Source organism: Protopterus annectens, chromosome 12.part0 (genome assembly GCF_019279795.1).
Source record: "Protopterus annectens isolate FY-2018-M chromosome 12.part0, PAN1.0, whole genome shotgun sequence".
In the NCBI taxonomy this organism is placed as follows: domain Eukaryota; kingdom Metazoa; phylum Chordata; order Ceratodontiformes; family Protopteridae; genus Protopterus; species Protopterus annectens.
The window spans coordinates 746,270,204-746,288,786 of NC_056746.1; the positions used below are offsets into that span (position 1 = coordinate 746,270,204).

The 18,583-nt window shown below is 42.8% G+C and overlaps 1 protein-coding gene across 1 annotated transcript in view; it reads left to right on the forward strand.

Moving 5' to 3' along the window:
* Window positions 1-18,583, forward strand: part of XPO6 (exportin 6) — a gene marked incomplete in the record, with an annotated part of 1,798,279 nt that overhangs the window by 771,159 nt on the left and 1,008,537 nt on the right. Inside the window, 2 exon segments of the mRNA XM_044089811.1 lie at window positions 897-989; window positions 11,616-11,685. Of these exon segments, the coding sequence (XP_043945746.1) occupies window positions 897-989; window positions 11,616-11,685 (163 nt within the window).

Below are 18,583 nucleotides of genomic sequence, written 5' to 3' on the forward strand. Positions count from 1 at the left end.
TGCTGTGTGTCTGTTTTCCTTTTTGTTTTGCCTATTTTTCTTCCCTCAAGCAGTGCATCAGGAGAAATTGAAACATAAGACGGGGTTAGGGTTGCCACCTTTTTAAATGGCCAAAGTGGGACATTTTTGGTACAAACATCAGATTTCTGGGCACACATCAGTACAAAGGTTAGAACTTAACTTTTTTTTTTTTTAACTTTAATAGCTTATTCTTGTTTTTTTGTAGTTTTTTATTCTTTATTATTTTATTTATTTTATTTATTTATTTTTTAACTACCAAATATTTTATTTAACCATTATAACAAAAAATAAATTATTTTAATTTGTCCTAAAATTTTTGGTTTATTTTTTTTTTTTTGTCAGGACTGTCAGGACACAACTGCCCAGTGAGACCCCTAGATGGGGTTGTAGTGAGAGGGTTCCAGGCAGCCTAGGGAAGTTGCTGAGCAGTTCTGACACTTACTGTGAAAGTTCAAATGGATAGAGAAGATCTGACATTAAAGTAAGTGCATAACTTACGTAGCATACACTGACATAGCTAAGATATTTTTGGAGAATGATAGTATTCAGTGTGAGGATTAGTCATATGGTGGAATATATATCCATCCATGACTGCTGATAAATTTGTTTGCCGGTGCCTGATTCACCAATACCCAAACGTCTATGTGAGGGCAAGTAATTAAAACTGTTGTGGATGCAAAGCCCCCTTCCATGTGTTTTGCTATTCTACTATCCCCCCTAGTGATGCCAGTACATATTGAGGAAATTGATTTCCAGGTTAAAACAACTTTGGATGATGAAAAAGCATTTGCTAAAAGGTATTTGTACGAATGACAGTGCAACACCTTCTTTTTACCTCTAAGTTTGACAGCATTTTGGCCTTTTTTCCTTTATAGCAACAGACTGAATGGCAGCGGTACCTGCGACAGAGCCTGGAGGTGGTAGCAAAGGTCATGGAACTGCTCCCAACACATGCATTTTCTACTCTGGTGAGTATCCATAAGATGTTCCTGCTCATGCATGAGATGCATCACAAGAAACTGTATAATGCAATAGCTATTTTCTTGCCTTAGCTCCCTTGCAAGTGGTGGAATGTAGCAGGTATTGCAATGGCTGGGTTACCAAGGCAGTTTTACCATTTTTGTCTGTAAATAACATAATGCTTGCCCAATTTTTTGTAGCTTACCCTACACCTTCACTGCCTTACAAGTAGCATCTGATTCCTACTTGGTGACCCGTGAACAACCACTACTACCTGTGGAGCTTTCAAGGGAAAGGGTGAAACAGAAGAAAGTTGTTGGGTCTTTCTTCCTTATCACAGATGCACACACAAAAGACATGGGCACAGTTTAGTCCCTGATCCACCCTATGGCATTTCCTTGGAATGTCGCAATAAACCAGAACACTCAGAGCAAACTCATTTAAACAAATGGAGTACATGTAAACTCCTCAGATAAGTCACCCCCAGTAGAGAACCGAAATGGAGAACCTCTTGCTAGCCTTGTGTAATTGTATCTTTGCTGTGCGTATGTCATGAGCACTTTCTGGAACTGCTTGTTTTTTTCTTGCAACGTGTTAAATCTTTGTATTTCTAGGCTAGTAGTGTACGTGCAGATTTCTGAAGATGCTGTTCATTCTATAGGTTAAATAATACAAGTGTCTTCTTGGAAATATTTATTTTGTGTGGAATATTTTTAAGTACATACTAGGGTAGAATATTTTTTCCTTTATCATTGATATATACTAGGCTATATGTTCAGCAGATCCTTAGGAAGCTTATCCATTGCAATTCCCACTGCTTGCTCTCGCTCTCCATAAGTCTGAGGAGTTAGACCAGGAATAAATTAATGGATCCTCATCCCCTTATTCATGCTAAATTTAAAGAGCATTGTTTGATATGAACAGGGAGTTTATTCCATAAATAGGTGATCATTTGGGAGCGATACTATCCTGCCAACAAGTTTGGTTAATATTGCACTGTAGATCCAAGTCCTTAAACTGTTTTTGGTGGTGATGCTTGTTTTATGAACATTATAAGAGATCAGGCAGAGCAGGATCATTTGCTGCTTTGTAAGCCAAACAGAAGTTTGTAGAAGATAGACTAGAATGTTGGGGTTTTAGATGTTTATCTTTGAATGCATAGCTGACACTCTTTTGATGCATTTTTCTTTAACTGTGTGCTCCAAGAAATGCATGCCAAAAGGAATTGTCTTCTGTTTTGATTTGATAAGGGAGTAGTAGAGTGAAACTGTTACTACTTTGGACCTGGAGGAATAAGCACCGAGTTCCCTCCATGAAGTAGAATGATTTCTTTTAATGCTAGTTAATACATTGTGGTCAGGAGAGTTTGCCCATGAATAAACCTGGATCTCTTAAAGTAGTATCTATTTTGAGGAGGGGCATATCATTTGAGGTAAAGTGAAGATCACTGCATTTATTTGCATTTAGCATAAGACTGTGAACCTGACACTGAAAGTTTGTGTGACTAGACCCTTTTGAAGGAAGTAGGTATCATGACTTCGCCAAGTTTCTCTCATTAGCAAACTTAGCCAGAGACCCATGATGTCAGCTTGGTCATCATGAACTGTTTACTCAAAAAAGTAGAAGAACCTTGTAGGATACCACTGGTTTGATCTTCTGTTTCAGTGAATGTGCTGTCAGCTTTGAATATGTGGGTATTGTCCTGTAGCCAGTTTGCTTTCCCTTGAGATAATATAAGGGTTAGTATTTAAACGTCTGTATGATAGAGGCGTTGGCTCAATCCAGGTATGTAGTGTGCACTGAGTTACTATCATCCAGTGCTTCATTCGACTTTCTCAAAGAAATTCACCTGCAGCTACCTTTCATAAAGCTACATAGGTTACTATTAAGAACTTCTATGCTGCCAATATCATTCTTTGGGTGCTTGATTACGTTACAGATGATGCTGTTAAGGCTTTATTGATCTGCAGATAATTATCTAATTGCTTTTGCAATACTGAGCTTCCTAACAGGTGGTGTACATGGAAGGTGCTATGAAGTTTTGGAAGCTGGCAGTGTGTTTTATCCTTGGCAGAATTTAACCCATACAGCTAAGGCTTCTGTAGCTGTGATCATTTGAAACATCTACTGTTATGGTAAGTTTATTTGCACAATTGTCATTTCTTGCTAAAGTTGATATCCGTGAAGGTAAATTGCCTTGTTTGTGTTTTTGTTGAGGCTCAGAACACAACTCCCTTAAACAGTACCTGCCAAGGGGTACTGCCAGTCACCAGGCTTACTTCCCTGTGAAAAGCAAAAAGCGTCTAGAGGAGGAGGGTGATTAGGAAGGCAGATGACATTTTGAGTGCCAAACTCCCCACCCTGACTCATGATTCTTGAGCTAGGTGAGGCACGTTCACAGCCCCCCAACATTAGCAACTAATGGACCAAGAACCTCTGGCGTGACCCCATGGAGTATTCATTGTCTGCTCCTCCTTCCACATCCTTATGTGCAAGAGCGATGTGAACCTTCAACAGTCCGGGGTTGCTGTGCTGGCTGCAGCTTCTGATGCGGCTGCTTTGGCTCAGGAGACTGAAAGCAGAAATCCTTCAGCAGAGTTTCTGCAGAGCACTGTCTGTGGCCATTTGTGTCCTGAGGCCTTGCTGTCCATCAGGTAGAAACCTAGGGCCCCTTAGCCTTTTAAGAGGAAGTGGCATCAAGAGTTGCCCCAGCCTTACACTGTTGGTGTCGCTGGATCCTTTGACCTGTCACATCCCAAGACTTTATAAGATTGGCTCTGAGGTGCTTGGATATTATGAACTCCAAGCAGCCCTCCCTAGAAAAGGATCCTGAGGCAGTAAATTCCTCTGGGAAAAGGAAAAGGGGCATTCTCACCCACCACCAACTTTTGGCATTCCTCCAGTTCATGTTGTCTTGAACAGTGTGTTTGACATTTCCTTGAGGCCTGATTCTCTGTTCCATGCTCAAAGAAAGCCAGACTATTGCTGGACACCAATAGACACCTTTGCAAGAAGCATATGGGTTACCCATTATGGTAGTGTGGATGGAGTTCAGTAAAGGAACACACTGGGATTTTATGAACTCCAAGCAGCTTTCCCTGGAAAAGAATCCTGAAGCAGTAAATTTATCTAGGCAAAGGGGCATTCTCACCCACCGCCGACTTTTGGCATTCCTCCAATTCATGTCCTGAACGGTGTGTTTGACATATATCCTTGAAGCCTGATTCTCTCCCCTGCTCCAAGGAAGTCCGACTATTTCTACGGGTGCTAGGCACCAATAGACACCTTTGCAAGAACTATATGGCTTACCCAGTTGTGGTGTGGATGGAGTTAAGTAAAGGAAATGCACACATCCCCTTACCAAATGATGAAAGTAGAATGGTAGACAACTTTGGAAAGAGAACCTGTACTTCTGCTACCCTGATCATGAGAGCTCTCACCTCCCAGTTCCACATGTTCAGATACCTTGAATCTATTCAGAAATGAACAATAGGGAGAAAGCCTTTGGTCTGGGGTCAGAGGCAAATTACTTTCACTTATTGGACTATAAATCCACCTTAAACTGAGGTTAAAAACTTTATAAAATGTTTTTATGCATTTTAAAAAGACTTCATTCACAAGTACACTGCAAATCTTCCAGATCTGACTCTCGTTTCCACCACATACTATCTTAAGGAGGGATAAGAACCAGTTTCTCCTTGGGTGAGGAGTGATGTTCCTAATGCCAAAGACTGGAAATGCTTGGAGACCAGTTCTGGATCTTCCTTTCCTAAATCAATTTGTGATGGTTCCCAAATTCAAAATGATGTCACTTCACAACCTGTTTACTTCTGCTTTCTCTCTCATGTTTTCTGGTAACACTAGACTTTAAAAGATGCTTGTCAAATCTCTGTTCATTCAGACTTCAGATGTTGCTTAAGGCTGTGTGGGTCTGCATCACGTAATTACTTCTCTGCCTTACCCTTTAGTGTTGCTGGTTTCTGTCCGTCTTTACAACAGCTAAGACTTGCATGACCATATCCTCTGTTTTAGCACTTGTTTTTTGCTGTATTTGATTACATCTGTGTTAAATATCTGCACGTATTGACCTCTTTTACAGTCTTTAGTTAGAACTGCATTGATTCCACTTCAGTGAGAGTAGAGGAGACCAAAGGAGACCGGAGTCATTTTCTGTCCCAGGATTGGGCAAAAGAAAGAAAAGTTTGCAGTTTTTGATTGACCTTGAGGCTTTTTTTTTTTTTTTTTTTTAAATCTCCTCTGCTGTTTAAGTGTTGCAGTCATAAAACGCTTGGCTTATACCCTTGTAGAGCTCCGAGACATTTGGTGACCACTCTTACTTGATAGGTTCATAGGTAGGTACTAGGCTATCAGCCCAAGGGTCTAAGTAAGCCTAGCCAACAAGGTTTCCTGGTATACGCCACCCAAAGTTATTTTCCTGTGCCCCTGTCAAGCAGACCCACAGAAGTGATCCCGAGGTATGTTTTCTATTTCCCATCCACTCTTCAGGGTTTTCTTGGAGTGCTAGTGAGGAACTTTGCTTGACATAGATGGGTAGCTTGTTCCAGAATATGGGAAGTCTCTGGGATAGGAATCTCTCCCTCCAGCATGCCCTGTTTATTGTGGTGACAAGGTTTAGGTCCCTAGAGCCTGTAGCTCGGAAGGATTGGGATTTCTTTAGTTGTAGCATGTCCAACAGCTCTGGGTTTGGTATAGCTTTTGGCAGAGATCACCTCAGAGTAGGTGATATACTATGGAGTAAAGCTGGAGTTTTTTGAGACGGTCAGTGTAGGGCATCTGTTTGAGGGCCAGTAATCCTCTTTGTGAGATACTTCTGTTGTCTTTTCAGCTGCTGCAGATGTCTTGTGAGGTACATTCCAAAAGGGGCATTGTTCTCTATAATGGGTCTAATGAGTGTCGAGTAGAGGGGAGCAATGACATCTTTTTTTCCTGGATGAGAACCCTTTTGTGACGAGGTATGCCACGTAGAAGCCTTTCCTGACTGCTGTGGTGATGTGATTATCAAAGGGGAGACTACTGTCCACCTGGGTCCCAAGGTCTGTTATCACACATTCGGCGTTAAGTAGACTAGTTCATGGATGCAGAGTTTACCAAAGGGAATGGCCGTGCACTTTTTGGCATTGAGCTTGAAGCCATGGCTCTGACACCAGGCATCTGTCTCAGTGAGGCCCTTCTGTAGGATGTCCACATCATTTGGGGACTCTACTATGGCTCCTAGTTTGCAGTCATCTGCAAACTTTGTTAGCCAAAGGTCTTCTGTGTTAGCCTGTACTTCAGTGAAGTAGATACCAAACAGGAGAGGTTCCAGGACTGAACCCTGTGGTACTCCATTTGTCACTGGTTTGAAGTCAGTGACAGAAGTTTTGCTGGTTTCTACTTTCCACTAAACTCTTCAAAGCTAAGTCTTAAGTAACCATAGCTACTGTTTTAGCACTTTTTTGTTTTGGTCACAGCTACTTTGTGTACCTGCCCTTTTGACTTTTTTTGCAGTCTTTAGTTAGAACTGCTGCTCTTCATGCAACAGCGCTTAGCAGTGATGTGTATAGATGCTGATTATTTTGCAATGTAAATTTCCCTTAAAATACCCTTACTGTCATTGTAGCAAATGCCTTGTGTACATTTACAGCTCACTTATTCTTAATAAAACAGATGAAGTATACAAGAGTTATAAATATATATGCTGGAGGCAAAACCCTCGCATACAACCAAAACTAATCCGATGGAGGTTCTGTGACATTTGCACCATGTCTACTGCACAGGGTAAAGATCCTACAAATAAAACTACTTGTGCTGAAACACTTAATGTAACCTTCTTAAAATGTTAAGACCTCCTGCACAGCACAATCAGAAAGAGTCCTCAATCACGTAAAAGCTCGGTTCAAACACTACCCTCAGTTGCACATAACACTGTATCTAGTTCCTCTACCATTAAGCATTTAAGGCAAACCAGCACACAGTCAAATTTCCTGGTCATTGGTGATTCTATAGTAAGGCACACCAAATAGCTCATCGCCATCACTCATCACTCTACAGAGTAAGGAGAGAGTCATGGTTGGCTACCTTTTTAGGGTACACACACAGGCACTCACCCACAGGTACCAGTATTAGTCTGTCATAGTCCGTGTGGCTGTTAGACCTGAGATGTACCTCCATTGACTGTATGAAGTGACATTAATCAAGCTCGCTGATTGTCTCTGGCAGGTGTGAGCCTAGCATTGAACAGCATACTAACTTCTCCAAGGATGATGCCACATTACCGACGGAAAATGATTGGTTTTAACAATTGGCTTAACTTATTGCTAATACAAGGGAGTACAATATGGTTGACAGACCATGCTGCTTTCAGAAATGGTCTACGCTTATTTCTCTATAGGCTTTCTGGTACTGGCAATCTTTTCCACACCCCCCCCCCCCCATAGTGCCTTTTTAGGCAATGCCACACTGATATTCCTTCGTAGGTTCAGTTAAGTTGGGAGGTTTGTCTGAAGGTGGTCCTGCTCAATGCTGGAAGTCTTAACGAGAAACTCCACTCCTTGCAAGCCTTCCTCTCCCTGGAGAGTGTAGTTATCCATGTAGTAATAGAGACGTAGTTTAGAGTCGCAGAGTATGCCTATAATGCAAGGTTATAATGCTTTTCATTCCTTTAGATCAGCTACTGCACAGGAGTGAACTAAAGATGGAGAAGTCTTGGTCTATATTAAAAAACTGCCTCGCATCCAAATTAATTTATGACCCAGTGTAACTAATACATGTGCAACTCACCATAAACATGATCTTGTACAATATATTTGCAACATTTAGGTTCCTCTCCATGCCCCAGGAAAACCCATACTACCTGTCTCAGTGTAATAGAGACCCTCACGGTTCAACTCGATACGATCTTCATAGGAGATCTCAACTAACCCTGTATAGATTGGGAACCCCACACCACTTCTAATGCACAAGCCCAGCGGTTCCTAAACATTAATGCAAGCCTCCTGGAATAGTGGGTCCATTCTCCTACTAGGGGTACAAACATCCTTGACCTTGTACTTATGAACATAGGGGAGTGGTGTTTCTCACCCATTGTGATGTCCTCACTCGTCAAATCTAACCATAAGGCAGTAGTTAAATCTGGGGGCACAACAAAACCAAAACTATTCCAAGGCTAACCTCTCTCTGTTAAGTGACACCTTGGCTGAATTCCAAGCACCCCCAAACCAGTAAACACCTGTAGTCATATTGGTAGCTGTTTAGAGTGAGTTGTGCCCACTAATATTAAGAACAAGACAAACTCAAAAGGCAAGTCACCCTGGTAGAATCCAACTATTTGTTAAAAAAAAAAAAATAATCTTGGCTAAGTGTAGGTGCAAATCCCAACATATTAAAAGCCTCTTGAACAATCTAAACAGGCAGCTAAGAAAACTAATTAATACCTCAAAGTTAATCAACCATTTCAGCAGGTCTGCCGATGGCTCCTCCTCTTTCAATGTTTTCTCATGTCACCATGTTTTGGAAAGGAGTTTTGCATAAGGCTTCTCCAAGAAAACTGGTGGCCTGTCCTTTGAATCTTAATTTAATGTTGGAGAAGCTGATGCTGGTTCCATTTGAAATGAGTATTCTGACTAATTTGAGGTTCTTAACATGGAAAACTGTTTTGCTGATTGACAGGGTGGTATTTATGTTTAAAGGTGTTTTAAGACTGATTCTGCCCAAAAATGTTCTGAGGGGATAAAGAATATCTTAGCTAGTATACTGAAGCCCTGAGGGAAACTAAGCAGGCTTCCCTGAAAACACGTGCAGGACTGTTGTAGTATATTTCTCCAAGCTGGCACAGTTTGGATCCTCCTCAGTGACACCAGCTATTGAGCCAACTGTTTGTCACTTTTGTTTCTGTTGTAACATCATCTGTGGCAATAACAAGGTACTGCTTAAGCAGACTTTCTTTTCAGCCTCAGAAACCTACATTTAAGGTCTCAACCATATTTTCTTAATGTATTCCAAGGAAGAATATCAATGATTACCCACTCCCACATGAGCATTGACCAGGTCATAGTTGCACTTGGGGTGACAAAACCTAAGTGCCTTGAGATTTCACATACTGACATCTTAAGGGCAACTTATAAGTAGTCTTTGTTTGCTCAGCTTAGTGAGTGTGATGCATCAGTGTCTGACTGTACAGTCCACCTGTGACTAGCGTATTAAGTATGGTAGTTTGCTTAGGAATGCAGTTTAGGGAGCCATGTTTTCTGTGGTAGTCAGAGGTGGTGGTATGATTGCTGCATCAGTTAAAGGTGTCATGAGCGTAATTGTTTTGTTATGAGTGTGTTGCCAAGGTTTGAATATTTTGGTGCATTGCATAGAAAGCTTTGGAAAGTATTTTGTACTTAAGCATGCATGTGTGGTCTTGGTGTTTTATTGTGGGTGTGCAGTAATATGGTGAGCTCTGACTACCATGAGACATGAGACGTTTGCCTCCAGTTTAAGTAGGTGAAGTCATGCGTACAAGCAGATATGGAGCTGGGCATCATCGAATTGATGAACAGGAAATGTTTGCTACACTGTCTGAAGATACCCATTGCTAGCAGGATGGCAGCAGGTGAATTAAGGGCAGATTGTGGTGTCGTGGTATCAGGAAATTTTGTCAGTGAAGTTAAGTATGAATGGGTATCAAAGCAACCCATCTGATGAGAAAGTGGTTCAGTATTATTTGTTCAGAGTATCATGCTATGTGAGTTACGGTACTAATAAATGTTAATCATTCACCCTGCCTCAGTGGCATATGGGTTCTGTGCCTGCACAAACCCACACTGATTACTTTCCAGAGCTCAGAATCCCCTCTTCTGACTTCCTCTGATAGGGGATTGGAAAGTCTCTCTCATCGGGGTAAACCCTAACTCTTGTTGCAGAAAGTCAGTTAATTCAGCCTTTTTGTGCCAGCTGTGGGGCTCACACAATTGAATGTGTTCAGCAGCATGCATTGGTGGATTACATCTTCTAGACTTAGAAGATCCCTTTGGGAACTTGCCTTCATCTTTGTTAAAATGTAATACTTAGGATTTTTTTTCTGCTTTATTAAAGATATAAACACAGACGATTACATGTGAATGTACATATGTGCATATTTAGTGTTTTTTATATATATATATATATATATATATATATATATATATATATATATATATGCTGCGGTGGTGGTGTGGTAGCGTTGTCGCCTCACAGTAAGACGTCCTGTTCGATTCTCAGCTAAAGCGTCGTCTTTGTGGAGACGTGCGTGAATGGGCGTACCTTCATTGAAGGTTGTGCATCAGGCCTGGCAAGTCGGTACGTAAAAATCTACTGCCAATCATTAGTGGACTGGAGTTCCGCTGTTCTCAGCAGCAAAGGGGAAGCGGTCTTGCCTATCTTACCCAAAGCTCATTTCCAGGAGAGCAGAGGCCACCTGGTTACATTTCAAAACATAAACCAAGCACTACAATTTGGATGTATCCAGGACAAGATCCTCTTTTGGGGCTACTGTGGTCAAAGGGATGGACTCATGGCCAGACATGTAGCTGAGAACTCTGTCCTACCTGTTAGCGCCGATGGATCACTTCATAGCATAAATGCAAGTTACATGGTCATAGCACTAGTTCTTTGAGGTGTATCAGTCTTTCTCCACACAACTGTCTCCTATATAGGGCCTTGAACGAGCAGACACGTCACTAACCCCACACCCTTTCTCAGGGCACCTACACCCAGCAACCATCTTCCTTCTCTGTCATCTTTAAGGCTTGAGGACACTTTTGTTAGGCTTATTAAGGTTCACATACAAGGAGGAATTGGAGAGATGGAAGCCAAACTGTGTGACATGGTAGACTGGAAAGGAACAAACAGCTTTAGACTTCCAGGTACAGAGCAAACCCAATAACTTTGGCATACAGTCCTACCTGTAACCAAAGATGGATGCATTTATGATGTTTAAATTTGGCTTCTTCTCTGTTCATCTCCACTGTACCTAAGCTTATTCCAAAATATGGCATAAGTTGGCCTTGAATTACAGTAGACCACTTGTTCTGTGAGATTTTCTTCTGCCTTCCTCTGAGACATTTGTGTTTTCACTGACACCTTAGTGTTTAAGCTTTCTTAGGAAGTTTGTAGAGCACAGGTGTGTTTAAGGATATGCAGATGGGGCAGACGGTTTCCTATTTTGTGAATTACTTTGTCACTCTCCTCCTTTTTATGGAAAGTTTTTGCTGCTTTGGATGCTGTGCTTGTTCTACTGTCAGACCCCCACCCTGGCTTCAAGCAAGAGAACAAAGTGCATCAGAAGCCTCCTGTCTTTGTGAGATTGCCAGCCTGCAATTAAAATGTTTTTTAGGAAGGTTTTTATTGGGCCTTGTAGCCAAATTGCTAAATAGTTTTAGTGATACAATACATCCAGTCAAAGGTGTTCTGTCAAGCTATCTTACTTGTACATTTGTCCCTGAAATTCTGAAATCTTTGGTTGATTGAAAAAAATTCTTGAGTTTGGTGCGAGACTTATACCATCTTTCTCAGTATAACTAAGTGGAGTTTGATTTTGTTTAGTAGAGTATTGTGTAGAACCTCTCTGTTGGTTTCTGTGCCTAATTTATTTTTTTGTGTTTTCCTTTTAGTTCCCTGTACTTCGTGATAATTTAACAGTATATCTAGGCTTGCAGCAGTTTATTGTGCCATCAGAGAGAGGTAAGTCATTTAAACCTTTGAACTACGACGTTTTTGTGTGAACTTAGATTTTGAATTCAGTTTTTACTAACGTGCTTCATTAGTCCGGTCTTGACCCAGAATACTACTTAAAACAACTTGTATTGAATCAGTATGCCACTGCCTATACTACACTGTATAATTTTCCAAATTGAACTCCGATTACAGACACATGAAAGTGCATTATTTTGTGGGCTAATCTTGAGAAGCTGTTCATCACATCTTGATCTCTTGCCACCAGAAGTTACAGACAACACATTGCCTTGCAAGGAAGAGCTATTCATGATCAGCTGATGTCCTATTCCTATGTTGCAGTATTCATAACATGAGGGAGTCTGCCACTGGCTGACTCGTATGTCTGTCCAGTACACAAAAGTCTAATGCTACTATAGGGTACATGCAACGTCTCACAAAGCACAGATCCCTACGTCTGTCAAAATGGCATCTGGTATAAAACTGATGTCTGCATGTACCAATCCTTAGAGCTTTTCTGCCGCCAGTCAGATCATCTTCTCTGGTCGTTGTTTGTCAGACAAGTTGCGGATCCCGATCAGATTAAGTGCCCCATTGGGGTTTTTTTCCCTATTACTTCTTGGTACTGTTTTTGTGAAGTTCCATGTCGGATAGGAAGGGCAAGTGTCAGTGTGGAAGGCAGATTCCACATAAGGACTCTCATGACCTTGGTCTCTTTTGCCTAGGCCCTGACCACAACTGTACTATTTCTATTTGCAAGATGAAGAGTATTCTTCTGGGGATGAATCTTTGGATTATTCTACCCAAGTTTCTTGTTCTTTGGGATATGCTTCCCAGAAGAAGAATCAAATGGAACAGATTCCCCTCGAGAGGATATTTCTTTTTGGGGAAACAATTGTAAAAATGAGAGAATTTTTCAAATGGGATTGTTCTCAGGTGTCAGACATCCAAAAAAGATATGACCTGCTACAGATGGACTCCTCTTCCCCGTCTACCATACCTCCTGCTCTAGCTTTCCTGGATGCATTCTCTGAGCTTCTAAGTGCCCTGCCTCTCCCCAAAAAGCCAGACAGGTTTTATGAAGTGCAGAGTATTCCAAATTCCTGTTTAAATGTCCCTCTGCAGAACTTGCAACAGTTTCAGTATCTACTGACAAGGCCTCCAAGATGCTACCTTCCACGTCTCTGCTCCCTTTGGACAAGGAGGAAAAGTTATGGAGAGAGACTCCGGAAAAAAGTTTATACATCAGCTACTTTGGCATTTAGAGCCATAAAGTTCCAGACCCATATGGCCAAATACTCTTTGCTCCTGCTGTCAGATGCTGGTAAGGTACTTTCAGAGCTCCCAGACTCTCCTACTAAGGCTAAGCTCTCCTCCATCCTTAATTCTTCTGCTTAGGTTACACAACATTCCATAAAGTGTAGCTATGATGTTATGGAGGCATCAGCATCTGGATCAGATGTTCGTGTTACCCTGCTGCAGTCATCACACTTGGGGTTATCTTGTCATCAGGCGGTCCTGCAGTCGGCCTGAATTCCAAAGTCTTGGTCCGGTGTCAGTTGCTGTCGCTTCTTCACTGACGTCAGTGCGCCAGGGATATGTATGATGCATCCTACGCCATTTTCCCCAGTCTTTCTTGCCGCGTGGTGCCCGAAGCAGTTAGCAAGTGCTGGTCGGCTGACTCCCGAGATTTTCGAAGTCGAATTTCAGATCCAAAGTCTTCAATAAAGCTAAGTACCCTGTTGGGGAAACTTTTCTTGCCTCAGACCGATGTCATAAAATGTTAATTGTATTTCTTGTGGGAAGCAAATACCTCATAAGGATTTTCATTCTTATTGTATACCTTGCCTAGGCCCAGACCACGATGTCACTGGTTGTCGCTTTTGTGCTAGGTTCAATAAGCGTACTATAAAAAGACACTTTGATTTCGCACGACACTACTTAGGTAGAAAATTTAACTACATAATGCCGTCGGAGCAACCAACTACCGGCGTGCACAAAAAACGCAAGGATAAGGATAGGCAGCCTAGACCCAAGCTAGACTCCGAGGCCTCGGCTGGGCCGGTCTCTGGTTCACCGGTTTTCAGTGAGGCTCCTACGCAGCCTCTGGCTACCGCAGATTTGGAACCAGAGACTGCTTCGGAGCCTTTGGCGGAGAGTGCTAGGCCGACGCAGCCATTTTCTTTAGCCCCTACCGACGACATTGCAGAAAGATGTCGGTGTTGCAGAAACACCTTCGGTTTCTGAAGGTGTCTTCAGACTGACTATGCTCACTATAAAAGCATATCCTAAGCTTAAGACTCCTATTAAACCAAAAAAGACTGCACTTTTGTCTCCAGTGCAAGGCCCCATGCCTAAGAAACAGATGCTTAAAATGGCTGAAGATTTGATCTCTTTAATCAGGGGTTCCCAACCCCCCCCCGACAAAAGGCCTAGACAAGAGGAAGATTATGCCTCCTCTGATCATGTCTTTTTCCTCAGGCTCCTCTGAGGACCAAGATTACTCCTTTCCCCCTTATGAAGATTCTGATGCTGAGGATTCCATTCCCTCCGCTTCTCCCCCTGAAGACTACTCCTTCGGGGAAACTTTACACACTGAGGGAACATTTTCACTGGGAAGGTCAAGACTACTCTGACTCAAAGAAAATGCTCAGAGAGTTTCTTTTACTCCCCCAGCACAGACCACTTGCTATCCCCCCAGTTTTAGACATTGTGGATGATGTTTACTTAGAATCTAGTTTAAATCCAGATTCTCTGCCTCCTGCTCCAGCCAAACCAGACAGAGTGCCTGACTCCCACAAATTCCTTTATAAAAGCGCTGTTGCTGATCCACAGACCATCTCCCAGGGTCCCAAAGGGGCTAAGGCTTCTGTGGCAAAAAATCCTGTACCCTCTGAAAGGGACTCCAGAGCACTAGACAGGTGGGGGAAAAAGGTTTACACCTCAGCCCTCTAGCTATGAGAGCACTAAATTGTCAATTTCACATGCTAAAATACCAGCAATTTCTAATGTCTCAAACAAGACAAAAAATGAGCACACTCCCTCAACAGTCTGAATTTGAAAGAAATGCAGGATCTGTTGCATGCAGCTGAACAGGTGGGCAAACATACTTTACAATGTGGATTTGATTCTTTGTAGGCTTCCTGTAGAGCAGCTGTTACTGGGTCTGTTATACATAGGCATGCTTGGTTAAAGGAACAAACTCTGCCTGATCATGTTAAAGCAAAGGTTCTAGATGCTCCCTTACAGCAGGATGTCCTAATTGGAGTTAAAGCAGAAGAAGTATTAAAGAAAATGGAGGATAAGGCAAAATCTATGCAGACTGTCAGATTTTCTACAGGTTCAGCCCCCTCGCTTCAGCAGAAATTGGCCAACAAAAAATTGGTCCTTTCCAGCTACTGACAGACCACAGAGAGGTAAATACAGACGCCCAAGAGGCAGAGGACAACCACAAACCCACTACAAACCTCGACAATGGGGCACTGCAACACAGAAGGGAGGAGAAGACAGGCCCCAAACTACTAGAAGGCAAACTCAGTGACTTAAACCTCACATGGCCAAGCAAGACACTCTTGGCAGCTCCCTTGTGAGGAAATTAGCACTTTTTTCAGACAGCTGGCACATCGTCACAAAGGACAAATTGGGTCCTAGACATAATTTCACAAGCATACAGATTCCATTTCCACACCTTGCCAATGAAAAGAGGAATGCCAAACTTGCCACAAAATCAATGGGCAGAGGCACAAAAACAAATTACAGCTCTCATGGACATGAGAGCCATTCAACTGGTACCTACACGGGAGCAAGGCCAAGGATTTTACTCAAGACTCTTTCTAGTCCTCAGAAAGGACAATGCCTGGAGACCAATTCTGGACCTTTCAGTTCTAAACACCTTCTTACAAGTACCCAAATTCAAGATGCTAACACTACAGCAGCTTCTTCCCATGTTGGGCAAGAAAGCATGGCTAGTAACATTGGACCTCAAGGAGGCATACCTGCATGTCCCTATCAGACAAAATTGCAGAAGATACCTCCATTTCATTGCAGGTTCAACCTATTACCAATTCTCTGCACTGCCCTTTGGCTTATCCACTGCGCCCAGGGTTTTCACAAAATGCCTGGCACCAGTAATTGCATACTGCAGACAGAGAAATTCAAATATACCCATACCTGGACGACTGCCTCATCCAAGCACAAAGCAAGGACATCCTCTTACAACATCTGGCTTTTGTAAAACATCTTTTAAGTTGCCTAGGGTACACAGTAAATGAAAAGAAATCAAAACTAGTACCCTCACAAAATGACATTCCTGGGTGCCAGCTTGAATACAACGGCCTAGAAGGCTTGTCTGACGCCAGACAAGCAACTACAACTGACTCAATATTTCAAAACAGTGGCAACAAAGACCCAATTCCCTGCAAGAAAAATTCTGCAGGCCTTGGACTTCATGGCATCTTGCATACTACTAATACCATTTGCAAAGCTGCATATGAGGAAATTACAGTGGTACCTAAAAAGCATATGGTCTCAACACAGCCACAGCTTGGACACAATGATATCTCTCATTCCCTGCCTTCAACAAGAGTTTCTATGGTGGTCACAGGCATGTCACCTCAACAAGGGTCAGCCTTTCACCTTGCCCCCAGCCAGGCAAACTATGATAACAGATGCATCGGACTACGCCTGGGGGGCACACATGGCAGGACAGTGCATTCAAGGCATATGGACTGCAGATCAAAGGAATCTGCACATCAATCAAAAAGGGATGCTAGCTGTACAAAATGCTCTGACAGCCTTCAAGAACCTCTTACATCCAGGACAGCTGACAATAAGGACGGGCAACACCACAGTAATGTGGTACATAAACAAGGGGGTACACACTCCTACCCTCTATGCAGGCAAGCAATGACCTTGTGGAACACAGCACTGGCTTACCAAGTTCAGCTACAAGCTCAATTCTTGCCAGGAAAAAAGAACACATTGGCAGACGACCTCAACAGAAAACATCATGGATCTCCACTAGTGGAAACTGGATCCACAAGTATTTGCAATGATAACTCAAAAATGGGGCCACCCAGACATAGACCTGTTTGCCAGCCCCCAAAACTATCAGCTAACAAAATTTTGTACAAGGACACTTCACCATCAAGCTTGGAAAGTGGACGCACTCTCATTCATTTGGAAAAACTTGACAGTATATGCCTTCCCTCCATTGCCCCTTCTCTCAAAGGTGCTTCTGAAAGTCAGAAAGGAGAGACCACGAATGATACTCATAGCCCCAGACTGGCCACGCCAGCACTGGTACCCACTATTAAGGAATATGGCCCAGGGCCCACCTTGGATTTGACCACAAATTGCCCATTTGCTCACACAGCAAGACAATCAGATTCTACACAGCCAGCTCAAAACCTTAAATTTGGCTGCATGGCAAATCACCTAAGCATCCAGCCAGCTCCTCTTCCTCAAGCAGTTCTGGATGTTGTTCTGGAATCTAGGCGGTCCAGCACCAGAAAGGCCTACCACAAATGGAAAAGGTTTTGTGCCTGGAACCAAGCTAAAGGCCGAAATACCCTTCAGCCTCACATGCCTCAGATTCTTCAGTATTTAACTGAGATGTTGCACAAAGGACTTTCTTTTTCATCTATTAAAATCCACGCCTCCGCTATTTCAGCCCACTACAACATGGATCCACCCTTATTTTCACATCCACTTCTAAGGCAATTCCTCAGAGGGGCAAAAAACATTAGGCCCCCCAGGAGAGCACCTACACCAACCTGGGACCTCAACTTTGTTCTGGAAAAACTTACGCTACCTCCCTTTGAACCAGCTTTCTCTGCAGATCTACAGTTTATATCATGGAAGACTGCCCTGCTGCTAGCAGTAACTTCAGCTAGAAGAGTCCCAGAGCTTCAGGCACTAATGGCAGTGGAACCTTTCCTCATTTTCCATCAAGACAGAGTTTCTCTACGAACTAATCCTTCCTTCATGCCTAAGGTGGTATCCAGAGTGACTTTAAATCAAACCATCCACTTAACCACCTTCTTTCCATATCCACAGAACAAAGGAGAAAGACTCCTGCATTCCTTGGACATTCACAGGCAACTTCATTACTACTTGGATAAAACTAAGGTTTTCAGAAAATCTGACCAGCTCTTTGTATCCTATGCTGCAGCTTCACAAAGGAAAGCTATATCAAAACAGACCATTTCCAAATGGATAGGACATTGCATTCATTTTTGCTATAGCCATCATGGAAAACCAGTTCCTGCTACCATAAGGCCCCACTCTACCAGGGCAGTAGCTGCATTTACAGCCTTCCTCAGGGGGGGTGCCAACCAAGGATATTTTGGAAGCTGCAACTTGGAGTTCAGTACACACCTTCACCAAACACTACCACTTACCACTTACCACTTTACTCAAAGACTAGAGCTGGCTTCGCCACTGCAGTTCTGCAGGGCCTTCTAGCCTCCTCTAACCCTCTTTGACTCCTCCTCCCATCCTTAGCTTTGGGATTCTACCCAAGTGTGATGACTGCAGCAGGGTAACACGATGAACATAGTACAGTTTTGTACCTACCATAAATGTAGATGTTCGAGTGTACACCCTGCTGCAGTCCAGGTTACCCTCCCTCCATCCACTCTGACTAACTAAATCTTTACAATACCTTTCTGATGTAGCTGGATGGATGTTGTGTTTGTGCTAACGTTTAGATTGGTACTAATTACTGACCACCTTTTTGGGGGCACCTGACATGTGGGGCAAGAAAAACGGAAGAAAATGGCGTCGGATGCATCATATATACCCCTGACGCACTGACGTCAGGGAAGAAACAACAGCAGCCGACGCCGGACCAAGACTTTGGAATTCAGGCCGACTGTGGGACCGCCTGACGACAAGATAACCCAAG